Source organism: Solanum dulcamara, chromosome 1 (genome assembly GCF_947179165.1).
Source record: "Solanum dulcamara chromosome 1, daSolDulc1.2, whole genome shotgun sequence".
In the NCBI taxonomy this organism is placed as follows: Eukaryota; Viridiplantae; Streptophyta; class Magnoliopsida; order Solanales; family Solanaceae; genus Solanum; species Solanum dulcamara.
The window spans coordinates 27,417,563-27,440,736 of NC_077237.1; the positions used below are offsets into that span (position 1 = coordinate 27,417,563).

Sequence of the window (23,174 nt, forward strand, 5' to 3'; positions counted from 1 at the left end):
AATATTTACAGCTTCTAATACATATTGTTTATGTATCAGATTGTAATGTATCAAGATTTAATGATTCTAATACATCTACATTTATGTATCAGAATCTCATGCATCAATCTTTACAACTTCTGATATATCTACAACCTATATCAATACAACATGTTATGTATCAACCACAATCCAGTTGACAAACTAATACAACAACCTTTAAAGTATCAACCTTAATACGTCGAATGTTTATGTATTTGTTATTCATATGTATCAGATTCGAAATTACTATCAATATCAAGTAACTTACAATGAACATAATTACCAACCATCCATGTATCAATTATTGATATTCAATTACTATTCTGGTTAATTGATATATGTATCAAATACAACCCACAATGTAAAAACAATTATGTAAATGTAAGTACATGATCCAAATAAAATGTATCTTGGCATAACAAAACATCATTTCTCTTTGAGAATGAAATTACAAGTCTTTCTGTTGTGGCCTTCATGGCCACAACGACTACAAGAATTTATGCTCGTTCTTATCTTCTCACTAGAGTACTTTTTTCTTCCTTTATTTGGTCTTTCTGGCATCCTTTTGTATCTTGGTGGCAAGACGAATTCTTCCAAAATTTCTTTCAGAATAGAACAATCTTTCTTATCTGGCATTGAAACTATTGGAAATTCATAAATAATTGTCAACGCCTCTGGCTTGTAGTAATCAGAACAGTATATGTGCATGTGTGTAACATTCTTGCTCTTCAACACTGCAATTGTGTGTGGACATGGTATCTCATCTAATTGAAACTTGCCACAATTGCATGTTTTTCTTTCAAGACACACAATATATCTTATACTTGACTCATAAACAGAATAAAGATATTCTGATGAAGCAACAATCTGCATTAAATAATTATCACAGATATGTATCAGCAATGATGTATCAAATACAATAATGATGTATCAGAATTGATGTATCAGGTAATACTGATAATAGAAAATACAAAATTGATGTATCCTATAGCTATGTATCAAGCAACTATGTATCAAGTAGATAACTTTTTCAATTTAACTGTGATCTCTTTTATTTAATTAACTAACCTTTTTTTGGTGTGTGGTGAGATAACTGTTGCGATCCTCTGTTGTGCAGACAAAATTATTTTAAAAAAATAACTGGTGTGTACCTTCATTCTCGAACACTTCATTGTGTTTAATACTAGGATATCTTCGAATTTTCTACCCAAAATATGTTTTGTATAAGCTGTTATTTCCCTATTTTTGCAGTTCCAAGCACCAAATAACATTCTCGTTTGCTCCAAAAAGTTAATTATAGGCAGCTCTCGTGCTTCAACAAGACATCCATTGATATGCTCTGTTTTTGAGTTTTCTTTCATAGTCAAGATCTGTTTCTTTTTTTAAAGAATTCTTTGCCTTAATTAGCATGGTAATTGATTGAAACAATCAATCATAACTTGAATTACGTTACTTCCCATAATTAACCCAACAACATTAATTATTTTACACCCAAAAACTGATGTATCAGCTCAGCAAGTAATGTATTAGAAATTTTAAAAAAAAAGGAAAATCGCGTAATTTCATAAAAATGAGGGATACATTGTAATTGGGCCTTTTCAATATGTGATTTAGATAAAGTTTACTAAAATCTAATATTTCAAGACAACAACCCAACCCAATTCTCAATTCCCATTCATACGTATAAATACATGCACATTTCTAGAATCTCAGGCCTTGGTCTTTTTCCCCAACTCTCCAAAACGACACCAGGTGAACCCGAGACTACCTAAAACCTCATCAAACCAAATCCTTCTGCCTCAAATTCATACAGCTCCGACGTGCTTCGAGCGCGACCCGTACAAGTTCGAAGTTTTCTCAAACGGTAATAGCCTCCAGGTATCTCCTTCCTATTCGAGATGGAAAAATTTGGTTTTCAATTTGTATGATTCGGTGCTCTCGAATCTTATCCTCTAAGAAATATTTGGATTTCGAATTCAAATTCCTCCAATTCCCACCCGTTTCCCCCCAATTTGACCCGAATTTCTCCCCATATATATACCCTTTTCACTTCACTGTTTTCGAAGGGTTGGAGATACGTATTTTTCACCATCGAAATACACCAAAATTTCATCTAAAAGGGGTTTGGAGAAACGAATTCTCACTTTAAAATCATGAATTTTACCCTAAAAAGTAGAGGTTTTTAAGAGCTGAGATAGCACCTGAAGTTTTAAGATTTCTTTAGAGAAAAGCTTGCTTCTTCGGCTGTCTCTGTGTTCGTCAGGATCCGGCAAAGCTCGTAGTGATGGAAGCTTCTTTATCATTAAGCTCATCGTCTCGAAACACTGATCGAAAAAAAGTGATCTCTTCCCATTTAGTTCTTCTACTGTTTGTGTTGTAGCTTCCGTATTACAATTTAGTTTTTGTTTTAGTCTTTTGATTCTTGTTTAATTTGTTCATATGGAATTTCGGGATTAAAATGTAGTCGCTTCATATTGTTTTCAATTTGATGTTGTGCTAATGTGATTAAATAGCAGTTGATAGCAGCTATTTTATTTGATTCAACTTTGATTGAGTGCTCTCTATCCTCTCCAGTTTTATATATTATCTCCTTTCACTCGCTGATTGAGTTATCTCCATCCTCTCCAATTTATCATGCTTATATTTTCTTGGATTCACTGATGGATAAATTTTCTTTAACATTTGATACAATCAAATTTAGGCAGAGCTTTGCATATACTATATCTCTTCTATTAACTATTTTAAGATGTCTTTCCTTTCCCTGTGTAGTTACTAGTCTCCCTTAATCTTGGTTTATATCTAATGAAATTTTGGCCATAATCTAGGCTAGAATTATGTTAGTAAGTCTCTCTGCTTCAATGTTTAATCATGTGGTGTGTTTTATAAAGCTTTAAATGTTGGTTATTAGTGTTTTTCTTTTCAAATCTTCTATGGTATATAAGATAACCTCTGGGGTATATTTTTTAAGACTTGTTGTTGTCATTTGCTAATTGGGTCATAATCATATAGAAATGCTACTCACTGATCCTGTCTACATTACCTCCATTATTAAATAAATGACTAGATTTTTAGGTTGTTCTTTATTATAAAATGATTATGTCATTTGCTCTATTAAAAAATAAGTTCAGTCGGTTGTTTTTACTTATTAGTACAAATAATTTCTTGATGACCTTTTCTGGAGTTGCTGCTAATTCATTTATTTTCCTGTTGCATGTGAGACCAATCCAAGTCCAATTTGGACTTCATCTCTGCATTTCGTTGAGTTGAGTTATACTCGAGTCAATCTCATCTTTCTGCGAGTCTACCTTGTGAAATTGAAGCGGAAAAGGAAGCTAAAATACAGAAAAGAGACTGATATGCAGGGTTGTATACAACATATTCATGTTTGATATACAAGGATATATACTGATATACAATGTATATACATTCAGTGTATACAAAAACAAAAATGGGCTAGAAAAACTCAAATACAACAGTTGGCCCAAGTTGCTGGTCTAGGCGTACAAGAAGCCAGACTTGGGCCCAAAATTTTATTCTTTTACTTATTTCTTTATTCATTTATTATTTGTTTAAATTGTTTTTTAGTTGTGAGTTTTAATTAAGACAAATTCCCCACAAGACGAAATTCTTTCTTTATGTTGATTTACTTTTTAAAAATAAATTGTCTTTTATCGAATCTCTTTTTTTTTTCTTCAAATTTTTGGAAGTGTTAAATTAGTGTCTTTTTACATGTCATAAAATTTATCTTTTTTTCTTTTTTACATGTCTTAAAAATTTTCTTTTCCTTTTACTTAATCTACTTTATCTTAAAATAGCCAAATGATTTAAATCATTGGATAACCGCATGCTAGCTGGCGTTTCAAGTGTGTAAAACTTTCTTGAAATGGAAATAAGAACCCCGTGTCCATTCTTTGGAACTTTGAAAAGATTTTTCTATTTTAAGTCTTTTTGAAATTAAATTGAAAAGGTTTCTTGATTTTTCTTTAAAAAATAAGTGGCGACTCTTTTCAAAAGTTGATTTTTTTCCTTAAAGTTGAAATTAATTTTTTAAAATGTTTCTTTTCGACATACAATAGAAATGACGACTCTGATGAGAATTTGAATGAGGTTCTAACCTTAAGATTTGATTTATTTGTCTATATAATAATGTTTATTTGCTTAAATTTTGCAAAATTATAACTGTCGCATTTTATGGCATTAAATTCCATCACATAACAAATAGAATTCATTAGGAAAAGGGAGGTTACATGGTCATTAGGAATTATCCCTTCAAAGAAACTTTTGATTTTACAAGTAGTAAACAAATAGTTGGTTTATGGTCATCCAATGTCGTTTATTATTTTCACCTCATAGTTTTTCCAACTCTAGTAATCGGTCTATTTTTAAAGACCACTCTAATCCACCTAGTGTAGAGCGAAAGCCAAATCCCTTTGTTTAGCGCATTAGCCTAAGTTGACCCAACACCCAAGCGTGTTGGGCCCATTATAAGTAACACCTTGAGTCCAAGACAGCCCCCAGCCTAACTGAATGATCATACTTATGTGCTTGAATTTGAAGGATGTATATGTCATTTGGAAAACCATTGTCTCTCAGGTTTGGGAGTTTATTTTGGTAACTTTCTGTGAGACCCCATGTGTTTTTTCTCTTCTCTTACATAATATACGTAACGTAGCATGGTTATATTAGGTGTATCTAATTTGGAATAGCACACCGATAGAATAAGACTGCAAATGTATGTTAATATCAAGGAACTAAACTAAAGTTTTAGGTCAAAGGAATCCCTTAAATAAAAGTTTGTGGTTAAAGAAATGGCTCGAGTAGCACCCCTCCCAGTCGGAAGGTTTTAAATAACTTGCACTCTCGGGATAAGATTAAGAATATCTAATATGTTAAGAATAATGTGTTATGAGGTATTATAATAGCACAATGGTCGTATGTTACGTTTTGAAGTCAAGCAAGTTGCAAACTAAAGGTCGGCAAAAGTTATCATAAGTTTCTCTTATAATTTTTTTAAACTTTGGAAATTTTTCCAATATATAAAGAGTTGTAGGGCCCACAAATTATAAAATCGAAGGCCTACGAGTCTAGTTTGCAACTAAAAAATTATAACATCAAATCAACATCGGAGTAAAAAGTTATGACTATTTTACCACGGACTGTCCGGGCTGAAATTGGGTCGCGAACTGGGTCGGGTAAAAAAGATGGTATAAGTCGGCAATATGACTTTTAAGACCCCAAAACATTTTCTTTCCGCCCCAAAACAATGAGAAGGCTTAAGATAGGGTTCCAATGGAGTTCTTGAGTGATTAAGGTGCATTTTTAGCAATATTTGCCGTTAAAGTTAGCCCCCGTGCCTGAAATGCGATCTTTACGCTTTGCAATCTTTTCCCCCTTCTATTAGTTACATTTGGAGCTATTTTTGGGAGATAGGAATTTCTTATTCTTGTTGTTTCTTCAAGATTTACAATTGGTTTTCTAAGGTAATCACCTTAGGACTCTTTTATGATTGTTTTTACGAAGTTCTACAGATGGTTCGTCAAGTTGGGATCATATGGAAAATCTGCCGATTTAAGCTCAATTATTAACATTTATAGGTGCGTATAATTTGCGTATGTATAGTGTTTGTGAAGCTTAGGACGTAAGGAATAAATTTTGTGAATGGTTACGTTTCTTTCAATTAATAGATCGTGCTATAGAGCAAAGCTATAAGAAAATTTGAATTCTAAATAATGCTTTATGTCTCTTATCTAACATGATACCTATGCTTAGGAGATGGCACATCGAGAGAGAGGTATGGATCCAGGGGAATGTACCAGTTGTTCCCCACTGGGTCAGATGGATAGATTTTTGTTGGAGGTACACCGTGAGTCTCCAGTACCTCTAGTACCAACTTTCCCAACACTTATTAAAGGCCAGGATAATGTAGTACCCCCAGCCTCACCAATTCCATGGGTATTTGAGGCAGTTAGGGACACAGGACCTACAGAGCCTGTTGTTCCCCCACTAGAGACTGGGAGCAGGGGATGAGGGAAATAGTTCAGTTGCTGACTAGGATGGTTTCTATGCATGAGAGACAAATTAGAGTTTGGAGAAGATGCTCAAAGAGATCGGGCAGAAAGCTTGAAGGTACAGTTCCACCGAGGATCCCCAGGACTTTCTAGACCATATGTATAGAGTATTGAGGGTGATGCACACCTCCGTCATCGAGGTTATGGAGTTGGATTCTTTTTGGCCACGTGATTTAACCGTCTTATGGTATGAAGCATGGGAGAGATCCAAAGGACATGATGCTCTACCAGTAGAGTAGGAGGACTTCTCTGAGGCCTTTCTAGCCCATTATTTACCACGGGAGGTTCGATAGGCCTGTCTTGACCAATTTCTTAGCCTGAAGCAGGGGTATATGAGTGTGAGGGATTATAGTCATAGATTTAATTCTTTGGCAAGGTATGCACCATATATATTACGTACCATGAGGACCAAAGTTCAAAGTTATGTGGATGGTTTGGGGGATCATCTAAACAAAGATTGTAAGGTAGCAGCCCTATCCGATGATGTAGATATTTCCCGCATACATGTTTTTGCTCAGACTATAGATGACCTTTCTCATCAGATTCGTGATACCCGCAGGGACATGGAGCAGAGTAAGAGGGCCCATACTATAGGGTCGTATAGGGAACTACGAGGTGATTTTAGTCCCTCACTACCTTGATATTCGCCTCGGCCAGCAGGTAGTGTCCAGCCATAAATGCAGGCTCAATGGTTTGATCGTTATATTCAGTCAGGACCGAGGTAGATCTCTGGCCAGTTTGAGGGACATTGAAATGAGTGTTCTTTACAGATGATACAACGTAATCCTCCATGCATACACTGAGGTAAGTCGCACATCGGGCAGTGTAGAAAAGGTTTAGATGCATGTTATCATTGTGGGCAGACAAAATATTTTATTAGCCAGTTCCCGGGCTTATGTAGAGGTGCACTAGCTCACCCTTCAGGATCCAAAGAAGCCTCTTCACCCTCAGTCTTTACTTCTTGACCAGGTCCACAATCTTCTTAGGAACATGGTAGGGAGAGAGGTGGCAGAGATACCACAGGTTCTAGTGGTGGCCAGAACTGCTTTAATGCACTCGCTGGCTGATAGAATTCAGAGGCATTCCTAGATATTATCACGGGTATTTAACGATACATTCTCATGCTGTTTATGCATTGATAGATCCTGACTCTATATTTTCATATATTACTCCATTTATTGCTGGTAAGCTTGATAGAATGTCTGAGTTATTGCCGCATTCAATTGAGGTGTCTATGCCGGTTGGCGACTTTGTAGCTAGTCATGTCTATCAAGGTTGTGCGATTTTAATTAATGACTGTCCAACATCCACTGATTTAGTTGAATTAATTGTCCTAGATTTCAATGTAATTATAGGTATAAATTGATTAGTAGCTTGTTATGCTAATATTTATTTTTGTGCAGAGCTGATTCGATTTCATTTTCCAGGTGAGCCTGTCCTTGAATGGAAAGGTAATGCAGCCACGCCAAAGGGTAAGTTTATTTCATACATCAGGGCTCGAAAGTTTATTTCATACCTCAGGGCTCAAAATTTTATAGATAAAGCTTGTATATACCATATGGTTCATGTCATGGATATAGATAAGGAGCCAACGACTCTTCAGTCAATTCCTATTGTGAATGAATTCCCGATGGTATTCCCTGACGAGCTTCCAGGAGTTCCCCCAAAAGAGAAATTGATTTTGCTATAGATTTGCTTCCTGATATGCAGCCTATATCCATTCCTCCTTAAAGAATGGCTCCTGTTAAGCTAAGGGAATTGAAGGAACAATTGGAGGACTTATTCGATAAAGGCTTTATTAGGCCAAGTACATTCTCATGGGGTGCTCCGGTGCTCTTTGTTCGAAAGAAAAATGGCTCCTTGAGGATATGTATTGATTATAGGTAACTAAATTAAGTCATTATCAATAATAAGTATCCTCCTACACGGATTGATGACTTGTTCGACTAGTTACAAGTAGTCAAACGCTATTTGAAAATCAACTTGCGATCCAGTTGCCATCAGCTACGAGTCAGGGATATTGATATCCCAAAAACAACATTTAGGATGAGGTATGGCCATTTTGAATTCCTTGTTATGTCTTTCGAGCTTACAAATGCCCCAACAACCTTTATGGATCTTAAGAATTGGGTATTAAAATCATTCTTGGATGAATTTGTGATTGTATTTATTGACGACATCCTTATATATTCACGGTCAGAAACCTAGCATGCAAACCACTTGTGAGTTGTATTGCAGACTCTCCAAGACTATAGGTTATATGCTAAATTCTCTAAATGTAAATTTTGGCTAACTTCTGTAAATTTCTTGGTTGTGTCATTATCGACGATGGTATCAAGGTTGATAGCCAAAAGTTTGAAGCTGTGATGAATTAGATGAGGCCATTGATTCCGATAGAGATTCATAGCGTTATAGGCTTGGCAGGGTATTACCAAAAGTTTGTGCAGGGATTTTCCTCTATCTCTGTGCCACTAACGAAACTGACACATAAATGAGCTAAGTTTCAATAGACTAACGCATGCGAACAAAGTTTTCAAGAGATAAAGAAAAGGCTTACGACAACATCTATTTTAACTCTATTAGATGGCACCAAGGGTTATGTTGTATATTATGATGCCTCGATAATAGGACTAGGTTGTCTTCTTATGCAAAATGGTAAGGTTTTCGCATGCGCATCCAGATAATTATGGAAACAAGAACAGAACTATCCTACGCACGATCGTGAGTTAGCTGCAGTTGTCTTTACTCTAAAGATTTGGTGGCATTATCTATACGGGGTGCATATTGATGTTTTCACTGACCACCAGAGTTTTTAGTATTTATTTAAGTAGAGGGATCTGAACCTACGACATAGAAGGTGGATAGAATTGCTAACGGACTATGATAACATTTTATATCATCCCGATAAGGCTAATGTTGTTGCTGATGCGATTAGCTGAAAGTCCATGGGAAGTCTAAGCCATGTTGAAGCTAATAAGGTCAAAATTACCAAAGATCTATGAAAGCTAGCTAATTTATAGGTACGATTGGTAGATGAAGAGGGCGGAGGTGTTATCATTCAGAATATAACAAAATACTCCTTTGATACTTAAGTGAAAGAGAGAAAGTATTCCACAACAACAACAACCTTTATTTGGTTTAACTGAAGATGGAGTCCTTAGATACCAGGGTCGCTTATGTGTACCAACAGTTAGAGAGATCCACACCAAGATTTTTTTGATGGCCCATTATTCTAGATATGCAGCTACCCTAGAGCGACAAAGATGTACCGGGACCTTCGACAGATCTATTGGTGGAATGACATGAAAACAATTATCACAGAGATGGTACCCTAGTGTCCCAATTGCTAGCAAGTTTAAGTGGAACATCAAAGGCATGGGGGCTAACTCAGTATATTGAGCTTCCATTATGGAAATGGGACATGATAAATAAGGGCTTCATCACTGGTTTGCGTCATACAACACAGAAGTATAATTCTATCTGGGTAATTGTTGTCAGGCTGACAAAATCTCCTCATTTCTTGCCAGTCAGGATGATATATTCAGCCGAGGATTATGACAAGCTCTACATACGAGAGTTTATGTGCCTTCATGGAGTTCTAGTATATATTATCTCTAATCGAGGGGCTCAATTTACAACATATTTTTGGATATCTTATTAGAAGGGTCTAGGCACTCAAGTAAATCTTAGAACCACTTTTAATTTGCAAATTAATGGACAGGCAGAGCGTACTATTCAAACAATTAATGATATATTACGTGCCTACGTGTTGGATTTAGTGGAAGCTGGGATGATCATCTATCTCTTATTGATTTTCTTATAGTAAAAACTCCCAAGCTAGTGTTCAGATGGCCCCTTACAAAGCACTATACAAAAGTGTAGGTCGTGAATCAGTTGGTTTGAGGTTGGAAAAGTAGAGTTGCTAGGTCCTAATCTAGTCCAGCAAGTGATTGAAAAATTAAAGCTTATTAGAGACCGAGTGCATACAGTAAAGAGTCGGCAGAAGTCTTATGCAGATGTTTGATGACGAGACTTAGAGTTTAATATAGAAGATTGGGTTTTCTTGAAGGTATCACCTATGAAGGGTGTCATGCAATTTGGAAAGAAAGGGAAGCTTAGTCCCAGGTATGTTGGACCGTATAAGATTATTCAAAGGATTGGTAAGGTGGTGTACGAGCTTGATTTGCCTTCAGAATTGGAGGCACTCCATCCCGTGTTTCATGTATCTATGTTGCGGAAGTGTATTGGAGATCCTTCAGCATTATGCCTATTAAGGATATTCGTATTGCTGAAGACTTATCTTAGGTGGAGGAACCAATAGCTATTTTAGATTGGCAGGTGAGGAAGCTTTGAACTAAAGAAGTAGCTTTCGTGAAAGTGTTATGGTGAAATAACAACATCGAGAAAATAACTTGGGAAACCGAGGAGGAAATGATCAAGAAGTACCCCATCTATTTATGGCTTAAGGAGAGTCACACTTCAATAATGTGAAATTATTTTTTTACCACAACTCAATTGAATTTTAAATGACTTGAAAGTGCAATTTATATATCTTATTGCGAGATAGCTATACGAAGCCTAGTAGTTAAAATTTTCAGAATTTGATTTAAGCTTCGCAATTGTAACAAATATAGCCTCACAAATAATGTATTAGGGGTAAATTTATTCAACCAAGGAATTTCCTCAATCCATTCGCGGATGAATGTTCTTAAGGGGGGAGACTGTGAGACCCCTGTGTTTTTTCTCTTCTCTTACATAATATACAGAATGTGGCGCGGTTAAATTAGGTGTATATGATTTGGTGTAGCACATTATTAGAATAAGACTGCAAATGTGTGGTAATATCAAGGAACAAAACTAAAGTTTTAGGTTAAAGGAATTCCTTAAACAAAGGTTCGTGGTTAAAGAAATGGCTCGGGTAGCACCCCACCCTTTCAGAAGGTTTAAAATAACTTGCACCTTTGGGATAAGACTAAGAGTATCTAATATGCTAAGAATAATGTGTTATGAGATATTATATTAGCACAATGGTCGTATGTTATGTTTTGAAGTCAAGCTAGTTGCAAAATAAAGGTCGACAAAGGTTATTGTAAGTTTTTCTTATGATTTTTTAAACTTTGTGTCAAATGTCTCAGATCATTTTCCCCAATATATAAGGAGTTATAGGGCCCACAACCTATAAAGTTGAATGCCTACAAGTTAAGTTTTCCGCCAAAAAAAAGAACATCGAACCGATGTTAGAGTAAAAAGTTATGACCGTTTTACCGCAGACTGTTTGGCCTGAAATCGGATCATGAACCGATTTGGGTCAAAAAAAAGGTAAAAGTCAGAAATATGACTTTTAAGACCCCAAAACATTTCCTTTTGGCCCCAAAATAGTAATAAGGCTTAATATATGGTTTCAATGGAGTTCTTGAGTGATTAAGGTGCGTTTTTAGCGATATTTACTATTAAAGTTCACCCCCGTACCTGGAAATGCGATCTTTTTATGGTTTGCAATCGTTTTACCCTTCTATTATTTTTGAGAGATAGGATTTTTTTTTCTTGATGGTTCTTCAAGCTTTACACTTGGTTTGCCAAGATAATCATCTTAAGACTCTTTTATGATCATTTTTATGAAGTTCTATGGATGTTTCGTCAAGTTAGGATCATATGGCAAATCTACCTATTTAAGCTCAATTATGAACTGTTTAAAGGTACGTATATCTACGTATATATAGTGTTTGTGAAGCTTAGGACATAAGAAAAAACTTTTGTGAAGGAACTATGGGAATTTGGGCATTTGATGGAAATGTATGTTAAGGCTAAGCTTCGTCCTTTCTTTAATCACGAATTCTGGGAAATTCCTAAAATGCCAAATGTGATATTTTACTATTCTATTGCTAAGAACTTTTGTGAAAGGCATTGGGATCGCAACTGAAGTATTTTCATAATGCTATTAGGTTGATAATTTACTCGTTCGGTTAAATAGGGTATATATATATATGTCATTTTATCAATTTTCTTGACCATATGTCCATATGTATGAATTCTTATTCGTCTTTGGGTGGTGTGACTTAAAAATATTATGAAAGACATCTAGTATTTGCAATAAGTCCTTCTTCCTCACTAAAGTGTATTTTAAAAACTTTAAAGTAACACATCAATTTCCAAAAATCTCAAATATAATTTTTATATTTAAACTACTAAAACACTTGGTTTTTGAAAATACTTTCTTCTACTAATTATCAAGGAATCAGGTATAAGAACTAAGTGAAGCACCTTAAGCTCCTAATGAACATCTTCAAGGTTAAGTTATCTTTGTAAAAAGTCGAGTTAAGTTTTCAAGCTTCTTTGAAATACATATGAGGTTCCATGAGACATTTGTATGTGATACGAAGTGATTATGAGATTATAAGAATAAGAGTACTAATGAGCAAAGATTGGCTAAGTTCTTGTTATGGCCTAATATGTGCATTCAAAGTTCATAGCATACATGACATGTTATGTATGGACTCCGAGCTATAATTGGAGGTAAGGGGCCTATTTACCTAGAAGACTGTATATATATTGTACAAATGACATAGGTTGGAATATGATGTTGGTTAGCTACCGGAAGAGACCGCCATTGCTAGCATTTGGTTGGGTATGTCATGCATTTGTATTCATGATATATGATTACATGAGCATACCATGCATAATTGATTACTATGAGGTGGATGTCGGCCATGGAAGCTATCAAAGTTTCAGTGTCAGATGGTATCTCAATTACCCTTTTTACAACAACTATTTATGATTCTAATTTATGCCTTACATACGAGTATATATTTAGTCGTACTGATATCCCGTTGCCTGGGAAAACTACCATTTTGTTTCATGCGTACAGGTCCAGGTAGGGATTCTGATCGACTCTTTCGCTAGGATTCTGGGTTCATCTGTGAGTTGGTAATCTCCACCTCTTCCTGGAGCTTTCACAGGATGTTTACTTTTGTTGTACAGTTTGGGTATAGCCGGGGCCTTGTCATTACAGTGCTTATAACACTCTTAGAGTCTATTGTGGACACATTATTTGTGTTTCCTTTTTGCAGCTTTTAGTCTCCAGACCATAGGCTTGGCATGTACATATATGTATGTATGCATGTATGTCTTCAGTTGTGGCCTCGTCGGCTTGCTAGTACTTTATCATTTTGGCGTATCTACCTTTGTTTATTTGACATATTTTTATTCAGGTCATGACCTTAAAGGTACAGGCTTAGTATTTCAAATATTGTGCTGCCCGATCTTTTGGACCCACAGTTTAGTTAGCTAGTATGCTTCTGTGGCTAACTCGATCAAATATTGTATCGAGTGCTTGTTGCGCTTCCCCTAGTTTTAGGGCGTGACACTTTCTTTTAGTTTAAGAAGGATCTTCACAAGCTGATATTTTATCCAAAAGGCCGACGTTCAGAGATGTTAAGAAGTCAAGAACTAAGGAAATTATATGGAATCATAGTTTAGGATTGTAACCCTGCGTGAAACTGATTATTTGTATCCCGGTTATCCGTTATTATATATACCAATTCAATTTATTCATAAATCTTGTATATATTTTGGGGCAATGGAATATTTTAAATGACGTTATACATCTTTCAAATCGTTAGGCCTACCCTTGACACAAAAGGGTCACATATCTGTTTAGTACGCATAATAATTATTTATGTGTTATAACTTTTTGTGTGAATATGTTTCTTGATTTGGAGATTTTCTATCCCACCCTTTTTGAAATTTTTTTCTAGAACGCTAAGCACAAAAATCAAATCACTATCAAAAGTTAGTCCAAATACCCTTCGAGTCTTAAGTATTCCAACAAAATACGAACTCAATTATCAAATTTTACTCTTTCATCTCAAAACAGGTTGATTTTTAATTAGAAAAGAGATTTAAGCTAGTCAAACTATGTAAGGCTTGATTTTCTCCATCATAAGATATGTAGACAACCTTTCAAGGTCCGGCCCCTATCTTTTAAAAGATTACTCCCCCCTTCATTTTTTATTTTAGAAGGAATTAGAAATTTCATATCAATAGATGTCAAGATACAACCATGAAAGATGCGTGAAGACCTTGGCTCATCGCAAGTTAAACTTTTTGATTCACTAATCTCAAAATTGAATAGACAAATTTCTGTGTATTTTGTCATCTCCCAGTATTTGTGGGTTACCTTGTCCTTAAACGAAGGAACATTTATGTGTTTGTTTTTCTCCATGTGTGATATTTTGCATAAACAAAGCAATATTTATGTGTATGCTTTTCTTCGTCTGATATATTTTGCATTATTTATTATGAACATGGACTAACATATTTACCTTTTGAGTTATTTTCTAGTTGTCATGTAATTGAAACTTATCTGTGTTGAGAAAATGGCTGAACATCCATACTTCATGATGTTTAAAGATCCCAAAGATTTCTTTTTCTAACCAAAATCTATCAAAAGGCAAAGAAAAATGACTGAAAATAGTTGGGACATTGATTTGATTGAAATTAAGCTTTAAGTGTTTAAAAGTGATATTTTAGGTCAATTAGAGCTACGAGTCTCAAAACAGAATTCCATTGATTCCAGCAGCTCTAGAATAGGGAAATTGGTCTAGGATGATTTACAGAATCAGAATTGGGGTTTTAACGAAGATTTGAGGTCTTGAGTTGGGAATATAATGAATTTTAGGCCAAAGTTTGACTTTGGTCAACTTTAAGAGTTCAGATGCTGAAATGAAATTCCAATGACTCCATTGGATATGGAGGATGGTTATTAGTCTAGAAGAAGTGTTAGTTAAATCTTAGAGGTCCAGAGCCTGTTTTAGTATTTTGGAGGCCTAAGTTAGTTTAATTGCGACTTTTTGAGTTTTGAGTCAAAAAGACCTCGAATTTGAATTTCGATGGTTCCATTGAGTCCGGAACGTCGATTTTAGTATGGTAGCATATAAATTTTATGTGCTCGAGACATTTGTTCTTCGCGATCGCGTAGGCCTAGTCACGATCGCGAAGGGTTAGCTGAGTTAGTAATCGAGATTGTGAGGGTTTTCCTGCAATCACAATGGTCAATTAATGAGTTGACCGAAGTTATTCACTAGAATCGCGAGGAAGGGTGTCGCAATCGAGAAGAGTAATACCTGGGCAGATCTGAAATTCCCAACAAATCGAGATTTATCTTATTTTCACCATTGTTGAACCCTAGAATATCATCTTAGCCGATTTTGCAAAGAATATTCAAGGATTTTGGTGTGGGTAAGTGTTCTTGACTAAAATCTTCCATTATCCAATAATTTTCACGTGATTTTCACTTCGAATTCATGATTTAAAAGCTTCAAAATTGTGGGATTTCACCAAAAACTTTTTATTTCTTTAAATTGGTGTTTGAGGATTGATTTTAACTCCAAATTCAAATTGGTTTTCTCTATTAGTTTCTAAATACCTCAAGGATCATATTCATGTAAAAAAATTTGGATTTCTATTCATTTTTCAAAATCGGGTATTTTGGGCTGTTCGGGTTAGTTTTGGGCCAGGTGTTTAAAATGTCGAATTGGGTATCGTAGACTCGTATTCTTATTGGGATTACTTATTTGAATAGATTATCTTGATTTGCCATATCGGCGTAAGGGTAAAGCTCAGATTCCAGAGTAGTTCGAGATTGAAATCGAGACAAGTGAATTTCTAAACCTATGTTTAAGTTTGTAAGGTCATGTATTTGTGTTTTTATGTGTTTGGGAGTAATTGACAGTGATTTTGGGGATTAGATGATTTTATTTGATGTTTAAATGGATTTGATAATAAAATAGGGGGTTTTAGATTGTAAAATAGATGGTATACGAATTGATACTTGACCTATTGTGAATACTTGAATATGATGTTGTGAATTGTTGATATTATCATTCCATCATTGTATTTACATGGACATTGACTATTTTCATTAGTTTTGATACTTTGAGATCGAATTTGATTCGAGGATTATGTCGAAGGAAAATAGTTCAGGCGAGAAATGATTTATGCCAAAGGAAAATTATTCCGGCGATGCCAAAGGGAAATGGTTCCGAGGAAAGAGGATTTATGCCAAAGGAAAATGGTTCCGGCAGATACATGGTCCTTGTGTGTAGGGCTGTTCAAAACCGTCCGCTACCAATAACCCAACCGCAAAATTGGCTTATTGGCTTATTGGTATTGAGTTATCGGATTAGCGGATGGAGAATGGATTTAAATTTTATAATTAACGGCTTATCGGTGTGGGGGACGGATTACTCAATTTTGTTATTGGGTAAACCGTTAATCCGTTAAGAATTTATTATATTTTAATATATTTTATCCCTAAACATATAAAATATATATAATATTGATAATTTTTATTTGTAAACCTAAAATAAGGGCCAAGCCCATTTAATTAAACAGGCCTAGCCAATTTAATTAAATAGGCAGGCCCATTTCTAGTAGAAGCCCTACTAACTTGACTACTTCATTATTTATTCAGTAGTCCAAACTGAAATAGGTTTATTCAGCAGTTCTTCTTCTTCTGCCCACTTTAGTCTTTAGGGTTTGGGAAATAGGAAGTTCCGCCTACTTTAGGAGTTTAGGTTTTAGAACTTCAAGTCTTCAACAATCAACTCTTCTACAGAGCTTTAGAACTTCAACCTTTGGATTTACTGATCAAGAAAAAAGAAATTATCGAGAGTATGTCTTTTGAAACTTCTTGTTGATTTTACTTTTAATGTATGTGAATTCTTATTGCGTAAATCTGCCTCAGAAATGGGAGATGCTGAAGTTGATTCTTTTTTTTTGGGGTTTTAATCTGTTAGAATAAAAAGATAGCAAAAGAACGAAGCAGAGTTTACATTTTGAAGAGCAAAGCTGCAAGATTGCTCAACTGAAATCTATTTTGATCATGTCTCTGCAGCAGCATCGGGACTCTGTTTTCTTTTAGCTGCTCCCAAGAATATCATTGTATAAGTCCTTGATCTTTGCTATCAAAGCTTCTCTGTCGTTTTTTTTTTTTCACATTCAAGGAGGGACTTGAAAGATAAAATTCTTAGATCAGTAGTAACAGAAAACAAATGTAGCTTTCAGTTAAATGACAGCTTCTAGTAACATGAGTTTCTCCACCAACGATTCAGGAGACATTTTATGCAATACAAAATTTGTCTTCGATAGTCATTAAAAAGTAGTACAAAAGAAAAAAGGGTTGTCCAGGAAGGTAGCGTCTGGTAGCCTCCATTCAGCAGCAAGATTAAGGAAGATGAGATTCAATTCTTATGCCTCTGCGCAAATCGAGAGTTCTTTGCATCCTCCTCAGTGAAGCCGAGGGACATCTTGGTGATGATAGCGCCGGTGACGGCAAAACCCACCAGGAATGGCCAGTTGCGGCTCCATTCCCGGCGAAAAAAGATCGGCCACGGATCGAATTTTCTCATTTCCAAATTGAATCTGTCGGGTTTGAAGATCAAGTTCTATGCTGAGTTGAAATTCAGTTAACCTTCTTGTCCAGGTGTAAGCTCTTAGTATATATGAACTGAAGTCTGAAATTCCATTGAATAACCATGAGCTGTAACTAGTGGCATAAGCAGTATTTTGTGCTAAATCGACTTCGCATCTGCTTTGATTATTTATGATAATTTTGGTATGTGCTTCACTGATTTTGACATTATTAAACTACTGATATAAAATTGATTATCCATATCTTAGCTTATTTTTTAGTTGTTAATTGAAATACAGGGACGCAAAGTCTTAAACTCTTAATCTTCTAGCATGGCTGAACAAAGTGATAAGGTGATAGGTGAAAGTGAGGCTTCAAATGCAGCAAGTCATGCTGAGATAACTCTGTCAGCTAGTGCTAAAAGAAGGAGAAAAAGGTCTGCTGCTTGGGATCATTTTACAGAAGTTGAAACTTCCGAAGGTACGAAAGCAAAATATAGCCATTGCTGTAAGTTGTACTATTTTAAGTCAAGAGATGGTACGTCGACTCTTCTTGGTCATTTGTCGACATGTCCTAAACTTCCTACTCCTCTTGTTGATAAAAAACAATCAACCATAGGCTTTAAATCTATTCTAGGGGGAAGTCAAGGTGATGTAGCTGTTGTCTCTTGGAAATTTGACCAAGAAGAGTGTAGGAAGGCTTTATGTCGTATGGTAATAGTTGATGAGCTTTCTTTTAGCTTTGTCGAAAAAGAAGGTTTTAAAGAATTTATGAAAATGGCTCAACCTCATTTTTGGATCCCATCCCGTAGTACTGTAACTAGGGACTGTTTTAATTTGTTTAATGAAGAAAAACAAAAGTTAAGGAGGTATTTTATAGAAACAAAACAAAGAATTTGTATTACCACTGACACATGGACTTCTATACAAAGGATCAATTACATGTGTATCACTGCCCATTGGATCGATAGTGATTGGAACATGCGTAAGAAAATACTTAATTTTTGTCCTATTATTAGCCATAAAGGTGAAGATATGGCAAATGGTATTAGTAGGTGCTTATGTGAGTGGGGGATAAATAAGATCTTTACTATCACAGTTGATAATGCAAGCTCAAATGACGTGACAGTGAAAGAATTGTCTAAGCAATTAACAAAAATGGGAACTAATTTAATGAATGGTAATCACCTTCACGTGAGGTGTATGGCTCATATCATGAATCTTGTTGTTCAGGATGGTTTAAAAGAATGCTCTTTGTCTATAGAACGTGTTAGACATGCAGTTAGATATGTTAGGCAGTCTCCTGCGAGGTTGAAAAGATTTCAAGAAAGTTGTGACGATGAACAACTTAGTTGCAAAAAATCTTTATGCTTAGACGTTCCAACTAGGTGGAATTCCACCTACCTGATGTTGAGTAGGGCTGTTGAATTTGAGAATGCATTTTCAAATTATGCTTCACGTGAAATTGGCCTGAGACATTATCTTGAAAATTCTTATGTTGAAACTGGAATCACTGCTGGTGAACTTTTGAGTAGTGATTGGGTCCATGTGAAAAGAATTACCAGATTTCTTGAGATATTTTATCTTCTTACTTTGAAAATATCTGGATCACGTTATGTTACGTCAAATATTCATTTTCTTGAAATTTGTGCTGTTGCTGTTTATTTGAATCAATTGATGGCAAGCGAAGACACTGGTTTAAGCGATATGGCAAAAAAAATGCAAGAAAAATTTAATAAGTATTGGGGAGATCCAGCAAAAATGAATAAGATAATTTTCATTTCGTGTATTTTGGATCCTCGTTACAAGCTTGAATCAGTTAGCTATGCACTTGTAAAGATGTTTGGTGAAAAAGGGCCATCTATACAAGCAGAAATAAAGAAGTACATGACTTCATTATTTAGCGAGTATGTAAAATCCAACTCAAAAGGCAGTGTGCTTGCTCAATCTTCACCTTGCTCTTCACTGGACACTTCTACTTCTGGGCTTCCTAACAGTCAAGTAAGTACCCAAAGTACAGGACTTTTAGAATCATTCATGAAAGATCTAAAGAACTATAAAACAGCGAATGGAGGTGTGGATGCTAGAACGGAGTTAGATAAATATTTTGGTGAAGAAACTGAGGATGATAGTAAAGAATTTAACATCCTAAACTGGTGGAAAATGAACTCGGCTAGATTTCCTATTCTTGCTGAAATGGCTCGTGATGTATTAGCTGTACCAGTTTCAAGTGTAGCATCTGAATCTGCATTTAGTACGGGAGGACGTCTTCTTGATTCATTTAGGAGTTCATTGACTCCTAATTTAGTGCAAGCTCTAGTGTGTCTTCAAGATTGGCTTCGAAGTGAAAAATTACAACAATCTGTTAGCGTTGAGGAAGATCTTAATAATCTCGAACAGCTTGAACAAGGTAATGATACTTTTTATTATATTTGTTGTATATTATTATTGTACATGGTTTATACTTATTACACGACTCATTATGATAATTTTCTCTTCAGATTTAGCCAGTGCTGGAAAATATCCTACGCCTACTGTAGTTGACATATAAATGTATATGTTCTCATCTTTCTGCTCGAGTTCAGGTTCGCTGCCCAGAAACAGATAATTGTTTCTTATTTCAGCATTTTTGTTTGCTTTTAGTTATTATTTTGTTCATTTGAGAAGTGTTTGTGCATTATCTGTTTCAGTATAAATAAATACACTATTTTTGTTTGCTTTCAACATTTTTGTTTGCTTTTATTTGTTTCATTATCTGTTTCTTTTGTTCATCTGTTTTTGTTTGCTTTCAGCATTTTTGGGGCTTTGTACAATTTCCTCACTATTGCCAACCCAGCTGGTTCATTAGTATTCTCAAGTCTTGTTGCTAGTAGTATATATGACATGGAAGCTGAGAAGCAAGCTCAAAAGCCACATGAAGGACAGTTGAATTTGGAGTCAGTTTTGACAAGTTTTTTTACACATGGATGAACCTCTGAAGTGTGAAGGGGCCATTTGCTTCTTCTTGACTTCCTTGATAATGTCAGGACTCTTCTTGAATCTTGACTGCAATGGGCTGTTTTGTACTTCTATAGGCTTGTATATTTTTGAAAGTGTGAAGTTTAAGTGGCTATAGCCTGTAGGCCTATATATTGTTGTTAATTTGTTCACAACTTTTCATATGACATTGATTATATTGTTGTTACATGTTATCATACCACCGATACACCACCCGATAACCGTCCGATAATTGCTAATCCGATACCAATCCAACCGATATCTTATAGGTTGGCTAGCGGATTAGTACTTTTAAAAGCCGATAACCGTTAAGTCAAACCGTTAAACATAATAATCCGTCCAATCCGCCCGATAAGCACCCCTACTTGTGTGGGCCTCATGGGTTCCAACTTGCTAGTTAGCGAATATGTATCATTTAGGACAAACATGCATCATTATATGTGACATTGCATTGCATTTTATTTCATTGCATCATACATCATTTTCCATTTTGGACTGTTTTACCCCTGATATCCTCTTAATCTGTATTGTTGATTGATCCACTATCTAGGCCATGAAGGCAACCTACGTGGGCAATGTATTTTGAGATTTTAGGTTGGTACAAGGATTTCCTTAGGTAACTAACTATGTTATCGGATTGAACCCCACCTAGAAGTCCTCTCGGCGCTTAGTTAATATCCTAACGGAAATTCATGTAAACATGATCATATGATAATAGGGAAAGATAGTAAACTACCTATCAATCCATCTTTATAAAATAACATAAGAATAGCTCATACTTAGTGATTCATAAGAATCCATAACTTCGGTGAGAATTATACTTATCACCATCTTTAAACATGATTGTGTGAGAATTGAACTTATCACACCATAATAACTTTCTTTGATAATAACTTGATCATCATCATAAAATCATCATTATAATCATAATATCAACTTTAAATCATGAAAACTTTACTTAAAAGTCATTGAACTAATAATCTATTCATGAAAATCATCTTTAACTTCATAATCATAACTTGGAAATAGCTTTATGCATGAGCATTCATAATTCAACTTAAAACAATGCAATTCATGTCGACATATGCTTAGAATAATCATTGATAAAAGTTCAAAATGAAATTGAAACAGCCTAATGCAATTTATCAAAACTAGGGTTCATAAACCAATTAAAAATTGAAAAGAACTTTAAGAAAACCTTGGGACTTCATGCGTGAAACGAACCCATGAATCAATCCCGATATACCTTGATTGAAATCACTTACGATTAAGAATAAACCTTGGTGAAATCTAAAAACCCTAACTTGAGCTTGAAGAGAAACCTTGAGAGAATTGAGTTCCTTGCCTTAGAGATTTTTAGAAGAATGATTTAGAATGAGGTAAATTTCAAAGAATTAATTAGATATATGGTTGAACTTCGCCATAATTGTGTCTAGGTTCATTGAATCAAACTTGGAAAATAACACAAATATCCTTCATGAGAACTTTGAAACTGACCCTACGGATTGACCATGTGAGTCGTAAAGAAGATGATGAATCATCAAGACGACTTGTCCTACAGGTCTGAGAAAAGGGATTAAATTCGAGTCTCTGAAGTTTGCAAACGATTCGTTGTTATGACTCATCAACTCTTTTACGAGTCGTAGACTTGATCCGTCCTGCAGGTGCCAACCTGCAAATTTGAGGACCTCTAAACTTTGGTTACGAGTCATTTCTATGACCCATAAAAACTTCTATGGATTATCATGTCAAGTCATAGATTCGACCTTAAGGAACTTCTAAAATATGGTCTCTTAACTCTACCTACGAGTCGTGTCTATGACTCATCTAGAGGATTACGAGTCATAAACTTAAGTCATAGGACCTTTCTTTGAGGTTTGTCATGATCAACTTCAAGGGTGCACTCTACAACTCATGGGACTGTCTACGAGTTGTAGAGTGACCTTTAAAGATGGATTCAGTCTAAAATTTTGAAGATTTCTTTTGGATTCCAATTCTCCGACTTTCGGGGTCTTATAGGTAGGACGATCTTTCAACTCTTGGAAACTCTTCTCACAGGCTTTCGACCATTAAAACTTCACTTGATTTTGAGTCAACTTTGTCAAAGGAGACGAGATTGATGAAAATCCTTCCACAAACCTTCTATAATATCCGGCTAGGCCCAAGCAACTTCTAATATCCAAAGGGGACAATGGTCTAGGCTAATTCTTAACCACTTCAATTTTCTTAGGATTAACCATAATTCCTTCACCGGACATAATGTGACCAAGAAAAACAACCTCCCTTAGCCAAAACTCTCACTTATTGAACTTGTCAAATAATTGCTTATCCCTTAGAGTTTGCAATACAATCCTTAAGTGATTAGCATGTTCATCCATATTTCGAGAGTAAACAAAAATGTCATCAATAAACACAATTACAAACGTGTCCAAATATTGTTTGAACACTCTATTCATCAAGTCCATGAATGCCGCAGGGGCATTGGTCAATCCAAACGACATACTAAAACTCATACTAGCCATACTTTATTTGAAATGCCATCTTGGGAATATCACACTCCCTCACCCTTAGTTGGTGATAACAGAAAAGGAGGTCAATCTTAGAGAAGTAACCTACCCCTTGCAGTTGGTTAAACAAATCATCTTTCTTGAAATTAGATATTTATTCTTGGTGATTACT

General features: G+C 35.3%; 3 protein-coding genes across 3 annotated transcripts; 1 reads left to right on the plus strand and 2 right to left on the minus strand.

Annotated features, from left to right (window-relative positions):
* Positions 1–447: 447 nt before the first annotated feature.
* On the minus strand, positions 448–2,333 carry LOC129892418 (uncharacterized). Its single transcript, XM_055967987.1, has 2 exons — positions 2,223–2,333; positions 448–888 (listed from the first exon to the last, which is right to left on the minus strand). Exons 1-2 carry the CDS (start codon positions 2,331–2,333, stop codon positions 448–450), a joined length of 552 nt encoding a protein of 183 aa, XP_055823962.1.
* Positions 2,334–17,096: 14,763 nt separating this feature from the next.
* Positions 17,097–17,498, minus strand: LOC129887691 (ATP synthase small subunit 6, mitochondrial). Its single transcript, XM_055962874.1, has one exon. It carries the CDS (start codon positions 17,495–17,497, stop codon positions 17,330–17,332), a length of 168 nt encoding a protein of 55 aa, XP_055818849.1. The 5' UTR covers position 17,498; the 3' UTR covers positions 17,097–17,329.
* A 333-nt stretch (positions 17,499–17,831) lies between these two features.
* Positions 17,832–20,468, plus strand: LOC129892427 (zinc finger BED domain-containing protein RICESLEEPER 1-like). Its single transcript, XM_055967998.1, has 3 exons — positions 17,832–19,908; positions 20,166–20,187; positions 20,291–20,468. The coding sequence occupies exons 1-3, from the start codon at positions 17,832–17,834 to the stop codon at positions 20,466–20,468; spliced, it is 2,277 nt and encodes a 758-aa protein (XP_055823973.1).
* The last annotated feature ends 2,706 nt before the right edge of the window (positions 20,469–23,174 follow it).